General features: G+C 41.0%; 1 protein-coding gene across 3 annotated transcripts in view; it reads left to right on the top strand.

Moving 5' to 3' along the window:
• Nucleotides 1-352: 352 nt before the first annotated feature.
• The window catches only part of LOC118369485 (protein FAM83H), a 65778-nt gene continuing 44070 nt past the window's right edge, over nucleotides 353-22060 (top strand). For 2 of the 3 annotated variants that reach the window (XM_052498349.1, XM_035753898.2), the window contains exons 1-3: nucleotides 353-682; nucleotides 9857-10308; nucleotides 17972-18136. In XM_052498349.1, the coding sequence (XP_052354309.1) occupies nucleotides 9865-10308; nucleotides 17972-18136 (609 nt within the window). In that variant the 5' untranslated portion in view covers nucleotides 353-682; nucleotides 9857-9864. Of the gene's footprint in view, nucleotides 683-1332; nucleotides 1611-9856; nucleotides 10309-17971; nucleotides 18137-22060 lie in introns of those variants that run through there. The other variant, XM_035753899.2, reaches the window with a different exon arrangement.

Raw genomic sequence — 22060 nt, forward strand, 5'->3', positions numbered from 1 at the left:
AGCAATGAAGAGGTTGCTAGATCAAATCCCTGAGCTGAGAAGGTAAAAATATGTTATTCTGCTCTTAAACAAGGCAGAACCCCTTACCAGTTGTCATTGTAAATAATAATTTGTTCTTAACCTATTTGTCTAGTTAAATAAATATAGAAACACTTTATCAGAACCTCCCTGCAACCTAAGAATGTAATTTCCCAAAACAGCCAACTTTTTCACTTCCATTCTCAAAAAAACTGTTTTCCAAGAACCAACGGGAAACCAAAAATGTACGTTCTCACAACTTCCAACGAACCAAATATGCTATCTGGGAAGGGTTTGGGAACCTCACCCTCGTAATTTGAGTCGTAAACTCATGGGTATGCTCAAAATGGCTGTTAGTCCTGACTTGAATGGGCACTTTCGTTCTATGGATTCTATTTCTATGGATAATATTTATTTTTGGTTTGTCAGTGAATAGCTAAAGGCCTTTCGCAAATTTCAAAATACAATCGTGGCAAATACGTTTGGAAAGCAAATGCCTACTGCCCGAAAGAGAAGACTAATTTGTCAGTAGAAGCTACCATTGTTTTCCCTCAACAACGAACAGCACTGTTTTTCAAAGTAGTCAGGCGCTATCTTGAGACAATTACCTGTACAGTGAGAACCCGAGGCTACGCATATTCATGCTATCCATCTTCAGCATTGGGTGAGTCAGTGCCACTGGAAAGTTGAATTAGTAGCCTTCTAATATTGTACAATATGTGTCTCCCCTCTTTTTATTAGCCCTAGGCCAGGTCAAGAGCAAGGACGCTTTCCCAAAAGCATATTAATAAGGCTGCGTTTATTTTAAAACCATAGGATCCAATGAACTTAGCCTAAAATGTTTTTGGAAAACTGGCCCAGGTCGTGTTCATTTATCTGTTTGACAGTGTCATAGTCGCCACTAATTTTGGTCATTTTTGTAGTTTAAAGAAATATTCTGATGTCTCCTGTCATGTAGGCCTAAATGATGTAGAATGGCATGAAATACGTTTATACTGCCGCGTTCAAAATAACTGGACACCAGGAACATGGAAATCTCACGACTTCCGACTTCAGTGGGTTCAAGACGACTGGGAAAAATAGTTTTGAACGGTCATCCAACTCGGAATCCCAAGTCGGGAACTCGGGCCTCTTTCTAAAGCTCCCTTTCTAAAGCGACTTTCCGCCTTGAAGATCACTGACATCGTGAACTCCCTCGTTTCTTCCGAGTCCCAGTTGTCTTGAAAGCACCATATAACACCACATTTTCGCGTCCATGTCACGAAACTGGAATTCATTGAACATTTGCAGTTAGGATGGGTTACTTTGAGGCGGGGCATAACTCGTCCGCAATCTGCGAGACGGGCTTCTTCCTCACTTCTGAAACTCTTCCATTCTCCCTAACATGCCTCAAGCAAGCATGAAAATAAACTGGTTCTGTCGGGGTAGGTGATCAAGCCACGCAGAACGCTATTTTTGAGGAGTCCAGCCAGACTAGGAATGCGATACAGTCTCAGTGGGGAAGACCGGTTCAAGAGAAGGACTACATCATAATAGCCTAAACTGAAACCATGGATGATTAAATTCAGGAAGAATCTCAGTTATGCCATAAGGTTAGTTTTTAAAGTTTTTCAGGAAACATATAGGAAGATAGTGTGGAACATTTCTCTCTTAGGGACACAGATCGACATTTACGAGGGGAGCTGGTCCAACTCAAGGTGTACTAAAAAAAAGAAAAGAATGCACCCCCTCCACAACATTACACATATTATCACATGACCCTCCCCTTGTAGGCTACTGTAAAATAAATTGAACACCCTCGCCCCTCATAGAATGAACTCAAAATAATGTTTACTCCCATGAATAACCCTGTTTTATAAACGTGGATATCAACTTTGCCACTTCAGCATGTTTTTGTGGCACAGTATATGCCTTGCGGGGCTATGGCCAGAAGGGTGAGGGTTCGCTGACCACCACAGATGGGCTCTCTATGCGCTCCTGTTTCATTACTTAAACATCAGAGCCGGTTGCAGACAATGATCTTCGAGGGTGAATCAGAATTTCAACATTTTGATGCCATATCTATAATTATATCAAATATATGCAACAAATGTTCCACCTATAGGTTTCTGTAGCAATGCACCACACAACAAATAAACTAAACATACTGACTTTGAGCACTTCAATATCATGGTATTGCACAATGAAGTCGGGGACTTATTTCCATCATGGTCCCTAGATTTGTTGCAGTATATGCTACAGTAATATAAGGGCTAAATGCGTGTCTAATTTACACATCTCCATCTGGCTTTCGGGTGTCACCTTATTATTTAATTGTAAAGATTTATTTTATTTTTCTTCAGCTGTAGAGTTATAAAACGGCATGTCAACTTGAATATTGTTGCTTTAAATCAGTGCTCACTTTTTCATAGGCTTTTTAAAAATCCATCATCTCCATTCAAATTGCATCCAAAACATATAATACTGTTCAACCTAGTGGTAGACATACCAGTGGTAGACATACCAGTGGTAGAAAAAGTAGCCAATGATCATACTCGAGTAAAAGTCAAGATACCTTCATAGAAAATGACTCAAGTTAAAGTGAAAGTCACAGAGTAACATAGTACTTGAGTAAAAGACAAAAGGTATTTGGTTTTAACTATACTTAAGTATCAAAAGTAAATGTACTTTGCTGAAATACACTTAAGTATATAAAGGAAATGTAAAAGTATAAATCATTTCACATTCCTTATATTAAGCAAACCAGACAGCACGGTTTTCTTGTTTAAACATTTACGGATAGCCAACACTCAGACATAATTTACACACTAATTTGTGTTTAATGAGTATGCCAGATCAGAGGCAGTAGAGATGACCAGGGATGTTCTATTGATAAGTGTGTGAATTGGACCCTTTCCCTGTCCTGCTAAGCATTCGAAATGTAACAAGTACTTTTGGGTCTCAAAATGTATGGAGTAAAAAGTACACTATTTCTTTAGGAATGTAGTGGAGTAAAAGTTGTAAAAAATATAAATAGTAAAATAAAGTACAGAAACCCCCAAAAACGACTTTACACCACTGGAGACTACATGACCAAAAGTATGTGGACACCTGCTTGTCAAACATCTCATTCCAAAATCATGGCCATTAAAATGGAGTAGGTCCACCCTGTGCTACTGTAACAGGCTCCACTCTTCTGGGAAGGCTTTCCACTAGAAGTTGGAACATTGCTACGGGGATTTGCATCCATTCAGCCACAAGCGCATTAGTGAGGTCAGGCACTGATTTTGGGTGATTAAGCTTGGCTCGCAGTCGTCGCTCCAATGCATCCCAAAGGTGTTCGATGAGGTTGAGGTCAGGGCTCTGTGCAGGCCAGTCCAGTTCTTCCACACCAATCTCAACAAACCATTTCTGTATGGACCTCGCTTTGTGCACAGGGGCATTGTCATGCTGGATCAGGAAAGGGCCTTCCCCAAGCTGTTGCTACAAAGTTGGAATCACAGAATCGTCTAGAATGTGATTGTACGCTGTAGCGTTAAGATTTCTATTCACTGGAACTAAGGGGTCTAGCACTAACCATGAAAAACAGCCCCAGACCATTATTCCTCCTCCACCAAACTTTACAGTTGGCACTATGCATACGGACAGATAGCGTTCTCCTTTCATCTGCCAAACCCTGATTTGTCCATCAGACTGCCAATTGGTGAAGCGTGATTCATCACTCCAGAAGTCGAACGCGTTTCCACTGCTGCAGAGTCCAATGACGGCGAGCTTTACACCACTCCAGCTGATGTTTGGCATCGCACATGGTGATCTTAGGCTTGTGTGGCAACTCGGCCATGGACACCCATTTCATGAAGCCCAGTTATTGTGCTGACGTTGCTTCCAGAGGCAGTTTGGAACTTGGTAGTGAGTGTTGCAACAGAGGACAGATGATATTTACCCGCTACGCGCTTCAGCACTCAGCGGTCCCGTTCTGTGAGCTTGTATGGCGTACGACTTCACGGGTAAGCCGTTGTTGTTCCTGGACATTTCCACTTCACAATAACAGCACTTACAGTTGACTAGGCAAGCTCTAGCAGGGCAGAAATTCTACAAACTGACTTGTTGGGAAGGTGGCATCCTATGACAGTGCCATGTTGAAAGTCACTGAGCTCTTCAGTAAGGCCATTCTACTGGCAATGTTTGTCTATGGAGATTGCATGACTGTGTGCTCTATTTTATACACCTGTCAGCTACAAGTGTAGCTGAAATAGCCGAATCCACTAATTTGAAGGGGTGTCCACATACTTTTGTATAGATACACTATTCAAAAGTTTGTGGTTACTTAGAAATGTCCTTGTTTTCCATGCAAATATACATGTAATGAGTTGCAAAATGAATAGGAAATATAGTCAAGATGTTGACAAGGTTATAAATAATGATTTTTAATTGAAAAAATGTCCTTCGAACTTTGCTTTCGTCAAAGAATCCTCCATTTTCAGCAATTACAGCCTTGCAGACCTTTGGCATTCTTGTTGTCAATTTGTTGAGTTCATCTGAAGAGATTTCACCCCATGCTTCCTGAAGCACCTCCCACAAGTTGGATTGGCTTGATGGGCATAGGGTAGCCTAGTGGTTAGAGCGTTGGACTACTAACTGGAAGGTTGCAAGTTCAAACCCCTGAGCTGACAATGTACAAATCTGTCCCTGAACAGGCAGTCAACCCACTGTTCCTAGGTCATTATTGAAAATAAGAATTTGTTCTTAACTGACTTTCCTAGTTAAATAAAGGTCTAATATAAAATACAAAAATAAAACATACGGTCAAGCTGCTCCCTCAATAGGGTTGAGATTAGAGGTCGACTAATTTAATCGGAATGGCCGATTTCAAGTTTTCATAACAATCGGTAATCTGCATTTTTGGACACAGATCATGGCCGGTTACATTGCACTCCACGAGGAGAGGTGCTAGCTAGCATTAAATGTATCTTATAAAAAACAATCAATCTTAACATAATCACTAGTTAACTACACATGGTTGATGATATTACTAGTTTATCTAGCTTGTCCTGCGTTGCATATAATCAATGCGGTGCCTGTTCATTTATCATTGAATCACAGCCTACTTTGCCAAACGGATGATTTAAGAAGCACATTCGCGAAAAAAAGCAGTGACGTTGCAATATTAAACTAGGGAAATTATGTCACCTCTCTTGCGTTCATTGCACGCAGAGCCAGGGTATATGCAACAGTTTGGGCCGGCTGGCTTGTTGCAAACTAATTTGCCAGAATTTTACGTAATTATGACATAACATTGAAGGTTGTGCAATGTAACAGCAATATTTAGACTTATGGATGCCACCCATTAGATAAAACACGGAACGGTTCCATATTTCACTGAAAGAATAAACATTTTGTTTTCTAAATGATAGTTTCCAGATTTGAGCATATTAATGACCTAAGGCTCGTAATTCTGTGTGTTATTATATTATAATTAAGTCTATGATTTGATAGAGCAGTCTGACTGAGCGGTGGTAGGTAGCAGCAGGCTCGTAAGCATTCATTCAAACAGCACTTTCCTGCGTCTGCCAGCGGCTCTTCGCAATGCTTCAAGCATTGAGCTGTTTATGACTTCAAGCCTATCAATTCCCGAGATTAGGCTGGCAATACTAAAGTACCTATTAGAACATCAAATAGTCAAAGGTATATGAAATACAAATGGTATAGAGAGAAATAGTCCTATAATAAATACAACCTTAAACTTCTTACCTGGGAATATTGAAGACTCATGTTAAAAGGAACCACCAGCTTTCATATGTTCTCATGTTCTGAGCAAGGAACTTAAACGTTAGCTGTTTTACATGGCACATATTGCACTTTTACTTTCTTCTCCAACATTTTGTTTTTGCATTATTTAAACCAAATTGAACATGTTTTATTATTTATTTGAGACTAAATTGATTTTATTGATGTATTATATTAAGTTAAAATAAAAGTGTTCCTTGTTCATTCAGTATTGTTGTAATTGTCATTATTACAAATATATATATAAAAATTGTCCGATTAATCATTAATGGCTTTTTTGGGTCCTCCAATAATCGGTATCGCCGTTGAAAAATCATAATCGGTCGACCTCTAGTTGAGATCCGGTGACTGTGCTGGCCACTCCATTATAGACAGAATACCAGCTGACTGCTTCTTCCCTAAATAGTTATTGCATAGTTTGGAGCTGTGCTTTTGGTCATTATCCTGGTGTAGGAGGAAATTGGCTCCAATTAAGCACCGTCCGCAGGGTATGGTATTGCGTTGCAAAATAGAGTGATAGCCTTCCTTCTTCAAGATCCCCTTTACCCTGTACAAATCTCCCACTTTACCACCACCAAAGCACCCCCAGACCATCACATTACCTCCACCATGCTTGACAGATGGCGTCAAGCAACCCCCCCAGCATTTTTTCATTTTTTCTGCGTCTCACGAATGTTCTTCTTGTGATCCGAACACCTCAAACTTAGATTTGTCTGTCCATCACACCTTTTTCCAGTGTCCGTGTTTTGCCGAGATATGGCTTTTTCTTTGCAACTCTGTATAGAAGGCCAGCATCCCGGAGTCGCCTCTTCACTATTGACGTTGAGACTGGTGTTTTGTGGGTACTATTTAATGAAGCTGCCAGTTGAGGACTTGTGGTGTCTGTTTCTCAAACTAGGCACTCTAATGTACTTGTCCTCTTGCTAAGTTGTGCACTGGGGCCTCCCACTCCTCTTTCTATTCTGGTTAGAGCCAGTTTGCGCTGTTCTGTGAAGGGAGTAGTACACAGCGCTGTACGAGATCTTCAGTTTCTTGGCAATTTCTCACATGGAATAGCCTTCATTTCTCAGAACAAGAATAGACTGACGCGTTCCGAAGAAAGGTCTTTGTTTCTGGCCATTTTGAGCCTGTAATCGAACCCACATATGCTGATGCTCCAGATACTCAACTAGTCTAAAGAAGGCCAGTTTTATTGCTTCTTTAATCAGAACAACAGTTTTCAGCTGTGCTAACATAATTGCAAAAGGGTTTTCTAATGATCAGTGAAAGGGTTTTCTAATGATCAGTGACAAAAAAAATGTGCTTTTCTTTCAAAAACAAGGACATTTCTAAGTGACCCCAAACTTATTAACGGTAGTGTATACATATGTCCTAGCCTACCTCGTGCAGGTAATAAATTCAATGCAGTTATTAGGACTTAATTTTAGCTAATGAATGATGGGCTATGCATAAACTTCTAACTTATAGCCTCCTTTAAAAAAACGCTCCTTAGTTTTTCTAGTCCCAGGAAAATCTAGACTGGAATAGTTTGCTAGAATAATACGTTTTTAGCATTTCTTATACTAATAGACTATTAAAAGAGGGACACAAGCTCTTGTTTGCTGCATGTGAAATACAGCAGAGAATAGCACTCATGGCCACGGGCCGGGGAGTTTGAAAGAAGAGAGAACACGGGATAGCGATAGGCTATAATAGCAGTTATTTGTTCAGACCCCTAACCGTCAATGTTCGTGACGAGAAAAGAAAGCCATCTGCATCCTATTCTAGTCCTATTTTTATTCAAGCATGTCATTACAATGATGAAGATCAGGACGACTAAACATTTCATTTAGGCAAACTGGAAAAAAGCAACAATGGAGAAAGAGGGAGTAGGCTAATATCCTCAACATTAGAGGAAATATTGTGGAATATTATTGTAACTTTGTAGGCATGCTACAACACTGACATGCATTTCTTTATGTCAGACGGCTACTAGGTCTGCTATACAGATATAGACTTACGGAAAGAGGTGAATTCATTAATTTTTTATCAGAATATTTTTGTATAAAGATAAACATCATAATGTTATATTATAGGAGTAACTCTGGTAGGCCTGAAACATTCTTCCTCATAGGCTTTCAGTAGCTAAAGCTTAATAATAGCCCCTGTTAGTTTTTCCACTCTGTTTGGCAGAACCTAACTGACAACTTGTCAAAGCTCAAACCAAGTTTATTCACCCACTGAGTCAAACAGCTGAAAAGACAAAGACATAGTTTACATAGGCACATATATTTCTACCCTCCTTCTAGGTGGAGTCTACTCCTTGCTCCTCTAGACAGCCAATACATTTCTGTTGCTAGGCAGGAACTTAAATGTTGTCTTTTCCTTCTCACTTCATCTGACCTGACCTCTGCCCAAATTCCTCACTCCTCCCTAATCCACGGCTATCCAACCTTCTCAGTGACTGAAACCAGACTGTTACTATTTGCCTCTCTCCATAGGATACATGAGATTTGACAATAACATGTTCTGGCAGAATGTACACTTTCTACACTCCCCTTTCTCAATCAGTAGATTTCCATATACCCAGTTATAATATGGTAAAATTAATAAGGATATTTGAAGTTGGAATCCAACACCACACCACACCAAACCTTCACAAAATGTTTCTAAACTTTACTAGGGTAATATCAATAGTAAGTCAAAACAGGGCTCCCAAGTGGCACAGCGGTCTAAGGCACTGCATCTCAGTGCTAGAGGCGTCACTACAGACCATTCCAGGCTGTATCACAACCAGCCATGATTGGGAGTCCCATAGGGCGGCGCACAATTGGCCCAGGGTCATCTGGGCCAATTCATTGTTTATAGGGAATATATGAGCAGGCTATTATATTGCGGTAAACACTTGGAACTTAATTTGGCCAAAGAACATTTCTCAACAGAAAGAAATATAACAATTTCGAACTGGTTTAAATGTTCACAAAATTTTTGAACAGTCAATATTGCAGCAATTACTAACAAATGACAGAAATAGACTAATGTTATTTATTTTACAACAGACCTACTTATAACCTATCTTAAACAAAACACAGAGCATACAATTAAACATATCAAATTAAATTTAGCCAATGAACATTTATCAACAGAATAAAAAAAAACAGGTTTTGCATATTAAAAATTCTGGTTTCGATGAGTAAATAGGCGTACAATAATAACAATGATATACAATAATAATAATGATGAAACACATTTTTATAAATACATTTAAGTTCCAAAATTATATTCTACCTAAATAAGGAGTTGCACAGTAGCCTGCATTTAGCCTTGGCAAAACGTTCTCCTCATCTTTCACTACAATATTAAAACTAGTATTAAATTCCCCTTTTAAGCTATTAACTACTCTTTTAATTTTTTTTTTTAGCACACTCTTTTTCTTATTTATTTATTTATTTATTTTTAAACCTTATTTCTCCCCAATTTCGTGGTATCCAATTGTCTTATCGCTATGGACTCGCGAGAGGCGAAGGTTGAGAGCCCTGCGTCCTCCGAAACACAACCCAAACAAGTCACACTGCTTCTTGACACAATGCCCACTTAACCCGCAAGCCAGCCACACCAATGTGTTGGAGGAAATCAATGGAAACCGAATGCGCTTGAGCTCAATTTTGAGTCTCATAACAAAGGGTCTGAATACTTATGTAAATAAAGTATTATTATTTTTTATTTTTATACATTTGCAAATTCACTAAAAACCTGTTTTCTCTTTGTTATTATGGGGTATTGTGTGTAGATTGAGGCAAACATTTATTTATTCTATTTTAGAATAAGGCTGTATCGTAGCAAAATGTGTAAAAGGGGAAGGGGTCTGAATACTTTCCGAATGCACCCATTCCACTTATCCAGTTTATTTTTGTGTTAGGTTACACGGGAACACGCATAATGAAATTTTAATGTGTAAATTGTGATGTTGTATTTTGTATAAATATGCAGAATTGATCATAGCCTACCAATCTGCCACTCTATAACTTTCCTTCCATCTCTCCTCACTACCAAGTTCTCACATTGTGTGCACCTTCTCTTTGGGCTCTCTCAGGAATCAGTATGGCACACCGCTCTCAGTGTTCCTCGGCCGGGGATAACCGCCTGGACCCCAACTATGTGCCTCCCCACTACCGCGAGGAGTACCGTCTGGCCATTGACGCACTTGTGGAGGATGACCTGGAGGGCTATTATAAATTCCTCCAGAGTGCGGATGTGGTGGACTTCCTTTCCAGACAGGAAATTGAGCACATTAAGTGCACAGTGAAAGTTCCGTACCAGAACACTCAGCCTGAGCTCCCATATGTGGAGTCTGGGGGAGACGGCTCTTCAGACACATACTGGCCCGTCCACTCTGACTTGGATGTACCCGGACTTGACCTTGGCTGGCCCGAACAGCATCGCTTCATAGGCCCCACCGATGTCACCACACTGGTTAACCCCTCTGAGCCAGATATGCCAAGTATCAAGGTGCAGGCTCGTCGACTTATCAAGAATGCTCAACAAGTATGTCCGTTTTTCTTTTTTGTCTGGTTATTAGCAGAGTATACATGATCCCAATTTTACATTCTGCTGATTTATTGGCACATTGGACAATCTCGCAGAATTCTGCGATCTTTATGCACGTTCGCCATTGACTGAGAACAACAAACAAATTCACTACATATGTAGGGTCTTAATTTGATCACTCTGCAAACTTGTAGTGTATTCAAAGTTTAAAAAGGCTTCTGAAGTTTGTAATTTCTGGTTTAAAATGTCAGATTTGATTTGTCCTAACGAAGAATGTGTCAACCCCTACAAAAAATATCCATGAATGATAATCCACATAATAATTCACATTCCCTGTTATTTTCTATATTCAATCTAAGTATCTAGTTTTCAAAATGCAATATTCACTTTACTTTTGATATGATTCTCATGTCATTTGCTAACAATACAATGAAATATCACTTAAACTGCTCAAAACAAATAACTACTGAACTAGAATTATGTAGTGCCTATTTAACATATATACTAGTTTGATAACTGCTGAACTGTGCATTTCTATATTTTGACCTCACATGTAGCAATTTGACTTTTTATGTTCGAAGGTAAAATCAAAATCATGTATGGATGTGGCTGTAAATACTGCACAATTCTCTATCAGCCAGTGTGCTTCAATAGGACAAGGTGGAAAGAGTCTACTGTATGTGCTATCCTTTAGAATTATAGTGTAGTATACAATCCACTGCTGAAATACCTGAGGCCTCATTTATCAATATTGCGTAGAAACTATTCTAAAACACTACTTACGAACGGAATTTAAAACGTTCTTACGCATAGAAAAGGTGTGATTTATCAAACAATCCTACAAACGTCATACATACACCGGTAGGAGATAACTGTTAATAAATACCAATTGTTCTCAGCCTCAGTGCTTGTGCATTTCGAAGCGCCCCTAATTAACCATATACAGGTATGGTCAAAATCATCCCTTTAGAGCCTGGAATATAAAAAGCTGTACCATGAAATAGACTACAACTGCGCAACCAAAATAATCTATTTTTTAAAGGTATTGTTTAGACTGAAATAGAGGTGCTAGTTTCAGAGATTGAGCGAGTTTCAGAGATTGAGTACAACCAAAAGGTTAAATTTGGCTCGCTCAGTTGTGGCTTGACCAGTAAAAATAAAAACATAGCCACAAAGAGAGGACCATTAGGACAATTCAAGTTGCTTTAGCAATGGCAAATATACTTCAAATGAGTAGGCAACACTCACCAATAAGCCATCCATCCTCACCAATAAGCCATCCATCCTCACCAATAAGCCATCCATCCTCACCAATAAGCCATCCATCCTCACCAATAAGCCATCCATCCTCACCAATAAGCCATCCATCCTCACCAATAAGCCATCCATCCTCACCAATAAGCCATCCATCCTCACCAATAAGCCATCCATCCTCACCAATAAGCCATCCATCCTCACCAATAAGCCATCCATCCTCACCAATAAGCCATTCATCCTCACCAATAAGCCATCCATCCTCACCAATAAGCCATCCATCCTCACCAATAAGCCATCCATCCTCACCAATAAGCCATCCATCCTCACCAATAAGCCATTCATCCTCACCAATAAGCCATCCATCCTCACCAATAAGCCATCCATCCTCACCAATAAGCCATCCATCCTCACCAATAAGCCATCCATCCTCACCAATAAGCCATTCATCCTCACCAATAAGCCATCCATCCTCACCAATAAGCCATCCATCCTCACCAATAAGCCATCCATCCTCACCAATAAGCCATCCATCCTCACCAATAAGCCATTCATCCTCACCAATAAGCCATCCATCCTCACCAATAAGCCATCCATCCTCACCAATAAGCCATCCATCCTCACCAATAAGCCATCCATCCTCACCAATAAGCCATCCATCCTCACCAATAAGCCATTCATCCTCACCAATAAGCCATCCATCCTCACCAATAAGCCATCCATCCTCACCAATAAGCCATCCATCCTCACCAATAAGCCATCCATCCTCACCAATAAGCCATTCATCCTCACCAATAAGCCATCCATCCTCACCAATAAGCCATCCATCCTCACCAATAAGCCATCCATCCTCACCAATAAGCCATCCATCCTCACCAATAAGCCATCCATCCTCACCAATAAGCCATCCATCCTCACCAATAAGCCATCCATCCTCAACACTTCCCGCCTATAGGCGTATAGGCCAACATTGCTGTTCTGCAGAATGAGATAATTGTGCATTCCACCTAGCCACCACATTCGGCATCATACAACCTATCACCTGCACATTACGAGTGGAAGCCATTTCTGTTCACATATACAGTGCCTTCAGAAAGTATTCACACCCCTTGAATTTTTAAAACATTTTATTATGTTACAGCCTGAATTTAAAAAGGATTACATTGAGATGTTGTGTCACTGGCCTACACACAATACCCCATAATATCAAAGTGGAATTATGTTTTCAGCAATGTTTACAAATGAGTTAAAAATGAAATGCTGAAATATCTTGAGTCAGTAAGTATTCAACCCCTTTGTTAGGGCAAGCCTAAATAAGTTCAGGTGTAAAAATGCGCTTAACAAGTCACGTAATAAGTTGCATGGACTCACTCGGCGTGCCATGATAGTGTTTAACATGACTGTTGAATGGCTAACTCATCTCTGTACCCCTAAAATACAATTATCTGTAACGTCCCTATGTTGAGAAGTGAATTGCAAACACATATTCAACCACAAAGACCAGGGAGGTTTTCCAAAGTCTCGCAAAGAAGGGCATCTATTGGTAAATGGGTAAAAATGAAAAAATAATACGTTGAATATCCATTTTAGCATGGTACAGTTAGTAATTACATGTTGGATGGTGTGTAAATACATCCAGTCACTACAAAGACACATCCTTGCTGGAGAGGAAGGAAGCTACTCAGGGATTTCACCATCGGGCAGTTACAGAGTTTAACGGCTGTGGTACGAGAAAACTGAGGATGGATCAACAACATTGTAGTTACTCCACAATACTAACTTAAATGACAAGAGTGAAAAGAAGGAAGCTTGTACAGAATACAAATATTCCAAAACATGCAGCCTGTTTGCAATAAAGCACTCAAGTGAAACTGCAACAACAACAAAAAATAGCAAAGAAATGAACGATGTCCTGAATACAAAGTGTTATACACTGCTCAAAAAAATAAAGGGAACACTCAAACAACACAATGTAACTCCAAGTCAATCACACTTCTGTGAAATCAAACTGTCCACTTAGGAAGCAACACTGATTGACAATACATTTCACATGCTGTTGTGCAAATGGAATAGTCAACAGGTGGAAATTATAGGCAATTAGCAAGACACCCCCAATAAAGGAGTGGTTCTGCAGCTGGGGACCACAGACCACCTCTCAGTTCCTATGCTTCCTGACTGATGTTTTGGTCACTTTTGAATGCAGGCGGTGCTTTCACTCTAGTGGTAGCATGAGACGGAGTCTATAACCCACACAAGTGGCTCAGGTAGCGCAGCTCATCCAGGATGGCACATCAATGCGAGCTGTGGCAAGAAGGTTTGCTGTGTCTGTCAGCGTAGTGTCCAGAGCATGGAGGCGCTATCAGGAGACAGGCCAGTACATCAGGAGACGTGGAGGAGGCCGAAGGAGGGCAACAACCCAGCAGCAGGACCGCTACCTCCGCCTTTGTGCAAGGAGGAGCACTGCCAGAGCCCTGCAAAATGACCTCCAGCAGGCCACAAATGTGCATGTGTCTGCTCAAACGGTCAGAAACAGACTCCATGAGGGTGGTATGAAGGCCCGACGTCCACAGGTGGGGGTTGTGCTTACAGCCCTGCACCGTGCAGGATGTTTTTAATTTGCCAGAGAACACCAAGATTGGCAAATTCGCCACTGGCGTCCTGTGCTCTTCACAGATGAAAGCAGGTTCACACTGAGCACGTGACAGACATGACAGTCTGGAGATGCCGTGGAGAACGTTCTGCTGCCTGCAACATGCTCCAGCATGACCGGTTTGGTGGTGGGTCAGTCATAGTGTGGGGTGGCATTTATTTGGGGGGCCGTACAGCCCTCCATGTGCTCGCCAGAGGTAGCCTGACTGCCATTAGGTACCGAGATTAGATCCTCAGACCCCTTGTGAGACCATATGCTGGTGCGGTTGTCCCTGGGTTCCTCCTAATGCAAGACAATGCTAGACCTCATGTGGCTGGAGTGTGTCAGCAGTTCCTGCAAGAGGAAGGTGCCACGTTGCACCACAGACCAGGAGTTGGCGGATGCTTTAGTCCAGGTCTGGGAGGAGATCCCTCAGGAGACCATCCGCTACCTCATCAGGAGCATGCCCAGGCGTTGTAGGGAGGTCATACAGGCACGTGGAGGCCATACACACTACTGAGCCTCATTTTGTCTTGTTTTAAGGACATTACATTAAAGTTGGATCAGCCTGTGGTGTGGTTTTCCACTTTAATTGTGAGTGTGACTCCAAATCCAGACCTCCATGGGTTGATACATTTGATTTCCATTGGTAATTTTTGTGTGATTTTGTTGTCAGCACATTCAACTATGTAAAGAAAAATGTATTTAATAAGAATATTTATTTAATTCAAATCTAGGATGTGTTAGTTTAGTGTTCCCTTTATTTTTTTGAGCAGTGTATTTTGGGGAAATCCAACATAACGCATCACTGAGTACCACTCTTTCAGGCATGGTGGTTGCTGCATCATGTTATGGGTATTGTCATGTTCTGACCTTTATTTATTTTGTTTTGTCTTTATTTAGTATGGTCAGGGCGTGAGTTGGGGTGGGCAGTCTATGTGTGTTTTTCTATGTTGGGGTTTTGAGTTGAGCCTAGTATGGTTCTCTATCAGAGGCAGGTATCTTAGTTGTCTCTGATTGAGAATCATACTTAGGTAGACTGGGTTTCACTTTTGAGTTGTGGGTGTTTGTTTCCGTGTCAGTGTGTGTCGCCACAGTACTGTTTCGGTTTTGTTCATGTTCACGTTTATTGTTTTGTTTTTCATAGTGTTCAGTTTATATCTTATAATACATGTTATGGACACTTACCACGCTGCGCATTGGTCCGCCGATCCTTCTCGCTTCTCCTCCTCAGAAGAGGAGGAGGAATGCCATTACAGGTATGCTGTTCATTGGCAAAGACTATCAAGTTTTTGGGGGGGATAAAAAGAAACGGAATAGAGCTAAGCACAGGGAAAATCCTACAGGAAAACCTGGTTCAGTTTGTGGGTGCGAATACTTATGTACAGTAAATGAGATATTTCTGTATTTCATTTTAAATACATTTGCAAACATTTCCTTGTTTGCTTTGTGTTTTTTCTCAATTTAATCAATTTTGAATTCAGGCTGTAACACAACAAAATGTGGAATAAATCAAGGGGTATGAATACTTTCTGAAAGCACTGTAGATTAACTCGTTTTGGGATGGCGATGTGGGTTCCGTCTATTGCGCCATTCATATTTGGGAACCCATTGATGGCATCATGACAAAGAAACCCCTCGTCTTCAATTGTACAGTCGTGACCGAAAGTTGAGAATGACACAAATATTAATTTCCACAAAGGTTGCTGCTTCAGTGTCTTTAAATATTTTTGTCAGATGTTACTATGGAATACTGAAGTATAATTACAAGCATTTCACAAGTGTCAAAGGCTTTTATTGACAATTACATGAAGTTGATGCTTAATATTCAATATTTGCAGTGTTCACCCTTCTTTTTCAAGACCTCTGCAATCCGCCCTGGCATGCTGTCAATTAACTTCTGGGCCACATCCTGACTGATGGCAGCCCATTCTTGCATAATCAATGCTTGGAGTTTGTCATAATTTGTGTGTTTTTGTTTGTCCACCCGCCTCTTGAGGATTGACCAGAAGTTCTCAATGGGATTAAGGTCTGGAGAGTTTCCTGGCCATGGACCCAAAATATCGATGTTTTGTTCACCGAGCTACTTAGTTATCACTTTTGCCTTATGACAAGGTGCTCCATCATGCTGGAAAAGGCATTGTTTGTCACCAAACTGTTCCTGGATGGTTGGGAGAAGTTGCTCTCATAGGATGTGTTGATACCATTCTTTATTCATGTGTTCTTAGGCAAATTTGTGAGTGAGCCCACTCCCTTGGCTGAGAAGTAACCCCACACATGAATGGTCTCAGGATTCTTTACTGTTGCTATGATACAGGACTGATGGTAGCACTCACATTGCCTTCTCCGGACAAGCTTTTTTCCAGATGCCCCAAACAATCGTAATGGGGATTCATCAGAGAAAATGACTATACCCCAGTCCTCAGCAGTCCAATCCCTGTACCTTTTGCAGAATATCAGTCTGTCCCTGATGTTTTTCCTGGAGAGAAGTGGCTTCTTTGCTGCCCTTCTTGACACCAGGCCATCTTCCAAAAGTCTTCGCCTCACTGTGCGTGCAGATGCACTCACACCTGCCTGCTGCCATTCCTGAGCAAGCTCTGTACTGGTGGTGCCCCGATCCCACAGCTGAATCAACTTTAGGAGACGGTCCTGGTGCTTGCTGGACTTTCTTGGGCGCCCTGAACCCTTTTTCACAACAATTGAACCGCTCTCCTTGAAGTTCTTGATGATCCGATAAATGGTTGATTTAGGTGCAATCTTACTGGCAGCAATATCCTTGCCTGTGAAGCCCTTTTTGTGCAAAGCAATAATGACGGCACGTGTTTCCTTGCAGGTAACCATGGTTGACAGAGGAAGAACAATGATTCCAAGCACCACCCTCCTTTTGAAGCTTCCAGTCTGTTATTCGAACTCAATCAGCATGACAGAGTGATCTCCAGCCTTGTCCTCGTCAACACCTGTGTTAACGAGGGAATCACTGACATGATGTCAGCTGGTCCTTTTGTGGCAGGGCTGAAATGTGGAAATGTTTTTGGGGGATTCAGTTCAATTAATTGCAATTCATCTGATCACTCTTCATAACATTCTGGAGTATATGCAAATTGCCATCATACAAACTGAGGCAGCAGACTTTGAAAATTAATATTTGTGTCATTCTCAAAACTTTTGGCCCCGACTGTATATGTTCCTGTTCGTTTTGCTAATGACGTGCCTCTAATTTGTACTTTATATGTATCATGAATTCACAATGTAAATACATGATTTAATTATTACTCTTACAATTTCACACATTTTCAACATGTATTTTCTCCATCCTATGCTTGACAAGCAGTTCCCTTATTCTACCACTTGGCACTGTGTGTACGCATGGTCATGGCTGTGTGCGTAAATTTAGGCACACTCTCAAGCAAACATTCATATTGCTAAATCTCACACTTTGCGTGGACATCATCCCATGCATGGTTTTTACGTACAGATTTGTGCCCACGCATGATTGATAGGTGAGGCCTCTAGATTGTATATAACAATATATTCCACTCATTATCTGAATTTCATTGATACACTAAGCTGATGAATTTCAAGCACAGAGACAGACAATACTATATCAGTTGGTGTGTAACAGAAAGGATATGCAATACTACAATAGAAAATGTAGAATAATTGCACAGCATGTGATGTGTGTATAATGCCTCACTATTGCATGCTTTATTTAACATTTGAAACCAATGCAGGTGTAATGTTAGTATATATGATAGTGTACTCTGTGGTCCTTTCCAGGTGATCGCTGTGGTAATGGACACTTTTACAGATGTGGACATCTTTGCTGATATTCTGGATGCTGCCATGCGAAATGTTGCCGTGTATATCATTCTGGATGAACAGAATGCACACCACTTCACGAGCATGGCTTCCAACTGCCGGGTCAATCTGGAAAACATTCAAGTGAGTCTATGAAGTGATGCACTATCTTGAATGTACTGAATGTGAAGGAGGTTTTCTATTAAGATATATTGATCATTTTAAAAGGGAATTTCACCCTATGGTAACCTGGGCCTGTTTTCATGATGTTCGAGGCTTTTCTATGATAGTGAGATGTGTTTCACACATAGTTTCCCAGGAGGAAGAGTGGGTCTTGGCTTTTAGTCGAGCAGCGTGTATAATGCCTCACTATTGCATGCTTAAGCATTTGCTTTAACATTTGAAGCGAATGTATATATTTGTTCCCACTCTGTGAACTAAACCATTACAGAGGCCTAGACTAAAAGCCTATTTATGCTTGATCCAAAAATGTGGTCAGAGGCTCCATATGGAGGGTGGTGACACTTGCGCAGCCTCCAGAGGAATGCCGAGGTCAAATGGAGCTCTTGTACCACATTGCCATGCGCCTCCCAAATTTTGTAACAGTGTGGAGGGCTCTGAGTTACCTCTTCTGCAGAGAATAAGTTACCAGCCTCCGAAATGGCAGCCCGAATAAATGCTTCACAGAGTTCAGGTAACAGACACATCTCAACATCAACTGTTCAGAGGAGACTGCGTGAATCAGGCCTTCATGGTCGAATTGCTGCAAAGAAACCACTACTAAAGGACACTAATAATAAGAAGAGACTTGCTTGGGCCAAGAAACACAAGCAATGGACATTAGACCAGTGGAAATCTGTCTTTTGGTCTGATGAGTCCAAATTTGAGATTTTTGGTTCCAACCGTCGTGAGACGCAGAGTAGGTGAACAGATGATATCCGCATGTGTGGTTCCCAACGTGATGCATGGAGGAGGAGGTATGATTTTGTGGGGGTGCTTTGCTGGCGACACTGTCTGTGATGTATTTAGAATCCAAGGCACACTTAACAAGCATGGCTACCACAGCATTCTGTAGTGATACACCATCCCATCTGGTTTGCTCTTAGTGGGACTATCATTTGTTTTTCAACAGGACAAAGACCCAACACACCTCCAGGCGGTGCAAGGGCTATTTGTGACCCGATTCAGGAAACGAGGCGTATGTCACAAGTCACGACTTCACAGTAGAGCCATTTGAAATGCCTTCTCGAACATGTGAACATTCATGTGCCTTAATATCAAACTTGTGTGCCATCTGTAAATACGAATACAATTGTTAAATTACGAGCCTAGTTGGTTTAGCCACAGAAAAAAGGAGCAACCTCCCCATTAGCCATGATTGGCTGAGATAATGAGTGGGCTGGACATGCCAAGAAATTAGTTTGGATTGGTCTGCCATATAGCACACGTTTGTCTATTGGAGCTTGTCGTGTCGAACGCGGCTTAAAACTGTAAAACTGCATAAACCTAATGTCAAGTAAATGTGTACTGTTAGCTAGCTAACGTTAGCTGGCTGGGCCGCTAGCTAACGTTATGTGTATGATCTTATTCTTCATATCTCAGATATATATGCTTGACTAGTTATAGCCATATAACCTGGCTGGTTAGCTACCTGCAGATTCATGCAGGGTAGTTATGTCATGTGATTATTGTCCATTGTTTAGCTAGCTAAGCTAGCTAGCTACATGTCTTAACAAAAGACTCCACTAACGTTATGCAAGTGTCCATTTTAATAGAATGTCACTGCAACTGTAGGTAGATGTACTAGCTGTTAAATTCGTTCTGGCTATCTACTCCAATTTCAGACCACGGGTAAGAAAGTCTCGCTAGCTACATTTTCAGATGTTACGCATTTCTAATTTTGACAAAGTATTTTAATTTCAAGTTAAAGTGTACTGTTAGCTAGCTAGCTAACATTAGCTGGCTGGCTCGCTAACTAACGTTAAGTCATGCGTTGGGATTCATTGTTTACCTAGCTAGCTACATTTCTTAACAAAAGACTCATCTTAATGTGCCAGGGCACAGAAAAACAGATTAATTTTTGAACGCTCAACACCCGTTGAATATGTCCGGTATCAGTAAATGCCGGTAACAAAGCGTAATTCAATTGTTGCCAGCAGCACAGTTACCAAAGCTCATTATGTGTCTGGAAGTAGCTAGCAAGTTAGCTTGGGTGCTTGACTGCTGTTGTTTAATACAGCACGCTCAGATCAACCCTTATAGAGATGGGTCGGGCTAAAGCTTAAGAGGGTGTGAATGGGTCTAGACAAATAAGATAAGTTATAAGTTACAAGTTTATCAACTTTCAAAGCAGAATGACTTTCCCATTGTTCTTCAAATGGAATGTATGATGTACCATTTTGTTATTTGGTGTCTCTTGTTGTGCTGTGCTCACTTGAACAGGAAGGTGGCGCGGCGGTCTTTTGTGGGCAAATTTTATCATCAAAGTCTGGCATTCTCAGGATTTATAGTGCTTTGAATACAACTGGGAACTCTGAAAAAAACAAGGTTGAATCATGACATTAGTGATCTTCAGGTCGGAGCTCTAGGAGGCCAGAGTTCCCGAATTGGAATTCCGAGTTGGATGACCGTTCAAAACAAATGTTCTAAATCTGAGCTTTTTTTTTTTTTTTAACTCACTGAAGTCTGAGATTTCCCAGTACTGAGTTGTTTTGGACACGGCAGAAGTCATGCTGGATTGATAGCATGGCCAATGTTGAATGTTTATTCTTTTAAGCTTGGAAAAGAGACCCTTAAACCCAGACTTGGACCACACATCCACTCTACTGAATAGCAGGCTAGTGATTGCTTTGCAATGCTTGCAGTTAGCCACTGATTCCTTCCAAACCACTCATTGTTGAATTTGCGGTTTTGCAACGTGTTGTGTAATGTTTACGTTCAATGGCCGATGAGCACCAGAACGTTATCTATAATTTATCTTCATTATTTCTCTTCATATGACAATAATTGAAAAGGATTTGCCAGGAGATTGTCGACTTGATTCATGATGATGACTGCTAGCTTGCATTTTTTAAACTATGATGTTGACATGATCAGTCCAATCAAAGCTGTAGATATGTCATTTCATCTGTGGTCATTGACCTTGAGCCTTCTTGGATGGGCACTTCTAATGTAACTCTATGGCAGCACCCAAGAGGCTTGAATTTTCGAGCTCTCCCCGTAGATTTTGTGGTGACGTAGTGTCCCCATAAGTGACAGAACACTGAGCCAATCACAGCGCAACTGGTAAACATTAACAACCCCTACGCTCTGTATTTTCCGCTGGCTGCCCCACCACCACCACAGAAAGCACTGTGCTAGGCTGAAACACCTGTATTTCGGAGCTGCCTTACACAAGAAAGCAAAAAAGAGACTATGGTACGTCAGAGCTAACTGGCTACCTACTACTGTTAACTAGCCAGATAGCCACAAAGAATTGTTAGCTAGCTACCCTGTTGCGTCTTTATTGTTGCCATTGTCCTGGATGGAAGAATGTTCAGTGAATGGGGAGATGCAGCGTGAGGTAATACAGTAGGGGGAGTGCGAGTGCTTCTCAGAAGTAATGTTTTATGCGTTCTCCTCACTCTCGTTCTCACAAGAACATACTTAAGAGAAAGTCCTCGGAGAATGCACATAGAGCATGAGAGTGTGGACCACGGTAATACGCAGATTGAGAAACACCTAGTATCTACCTACAGTCATGTCTATCAGGCAGTGGCGACCCATCATTCAGGGCTGGCCTGTTTTGCGTGCTATTTTGGCATTAATGTGTCACATATTCAACTGTACAATATTTTTTATTGTCTTACAGACAATATCGTGTTGTGCCTGGATTTCTTCCTGGAGTGGATTCTAGATACAGAAACATAATTCCTTTGCATGCATGTGTAATTGTAGCAGAACTGTATCCTGTGAACTCTATCCCTTCTAGACTATTCTGAATTTCAAGCAGATGACTCATGAGGGGCTGAATGGAAGTTTTATCATGATAACACTCCCACAGCTTTACAAGCATTCCCTGAACTTTAG

This window comes from Oncorhynchus keta, chromosome 36 (genome assembly GCF_023373465.1).
Source record: "Oncorhynchus keta strain PuntledgeMale-10-30-2019 chromosome 36, Oket_V2, whole genome shotgun sequence".
Lineage (NCBI taxonomy): Eukaryota > Metazoa > Chordata > Actinopteri > Salmoniformes > Salmonidae > Oncorhynchus > Oncorhynchus keta.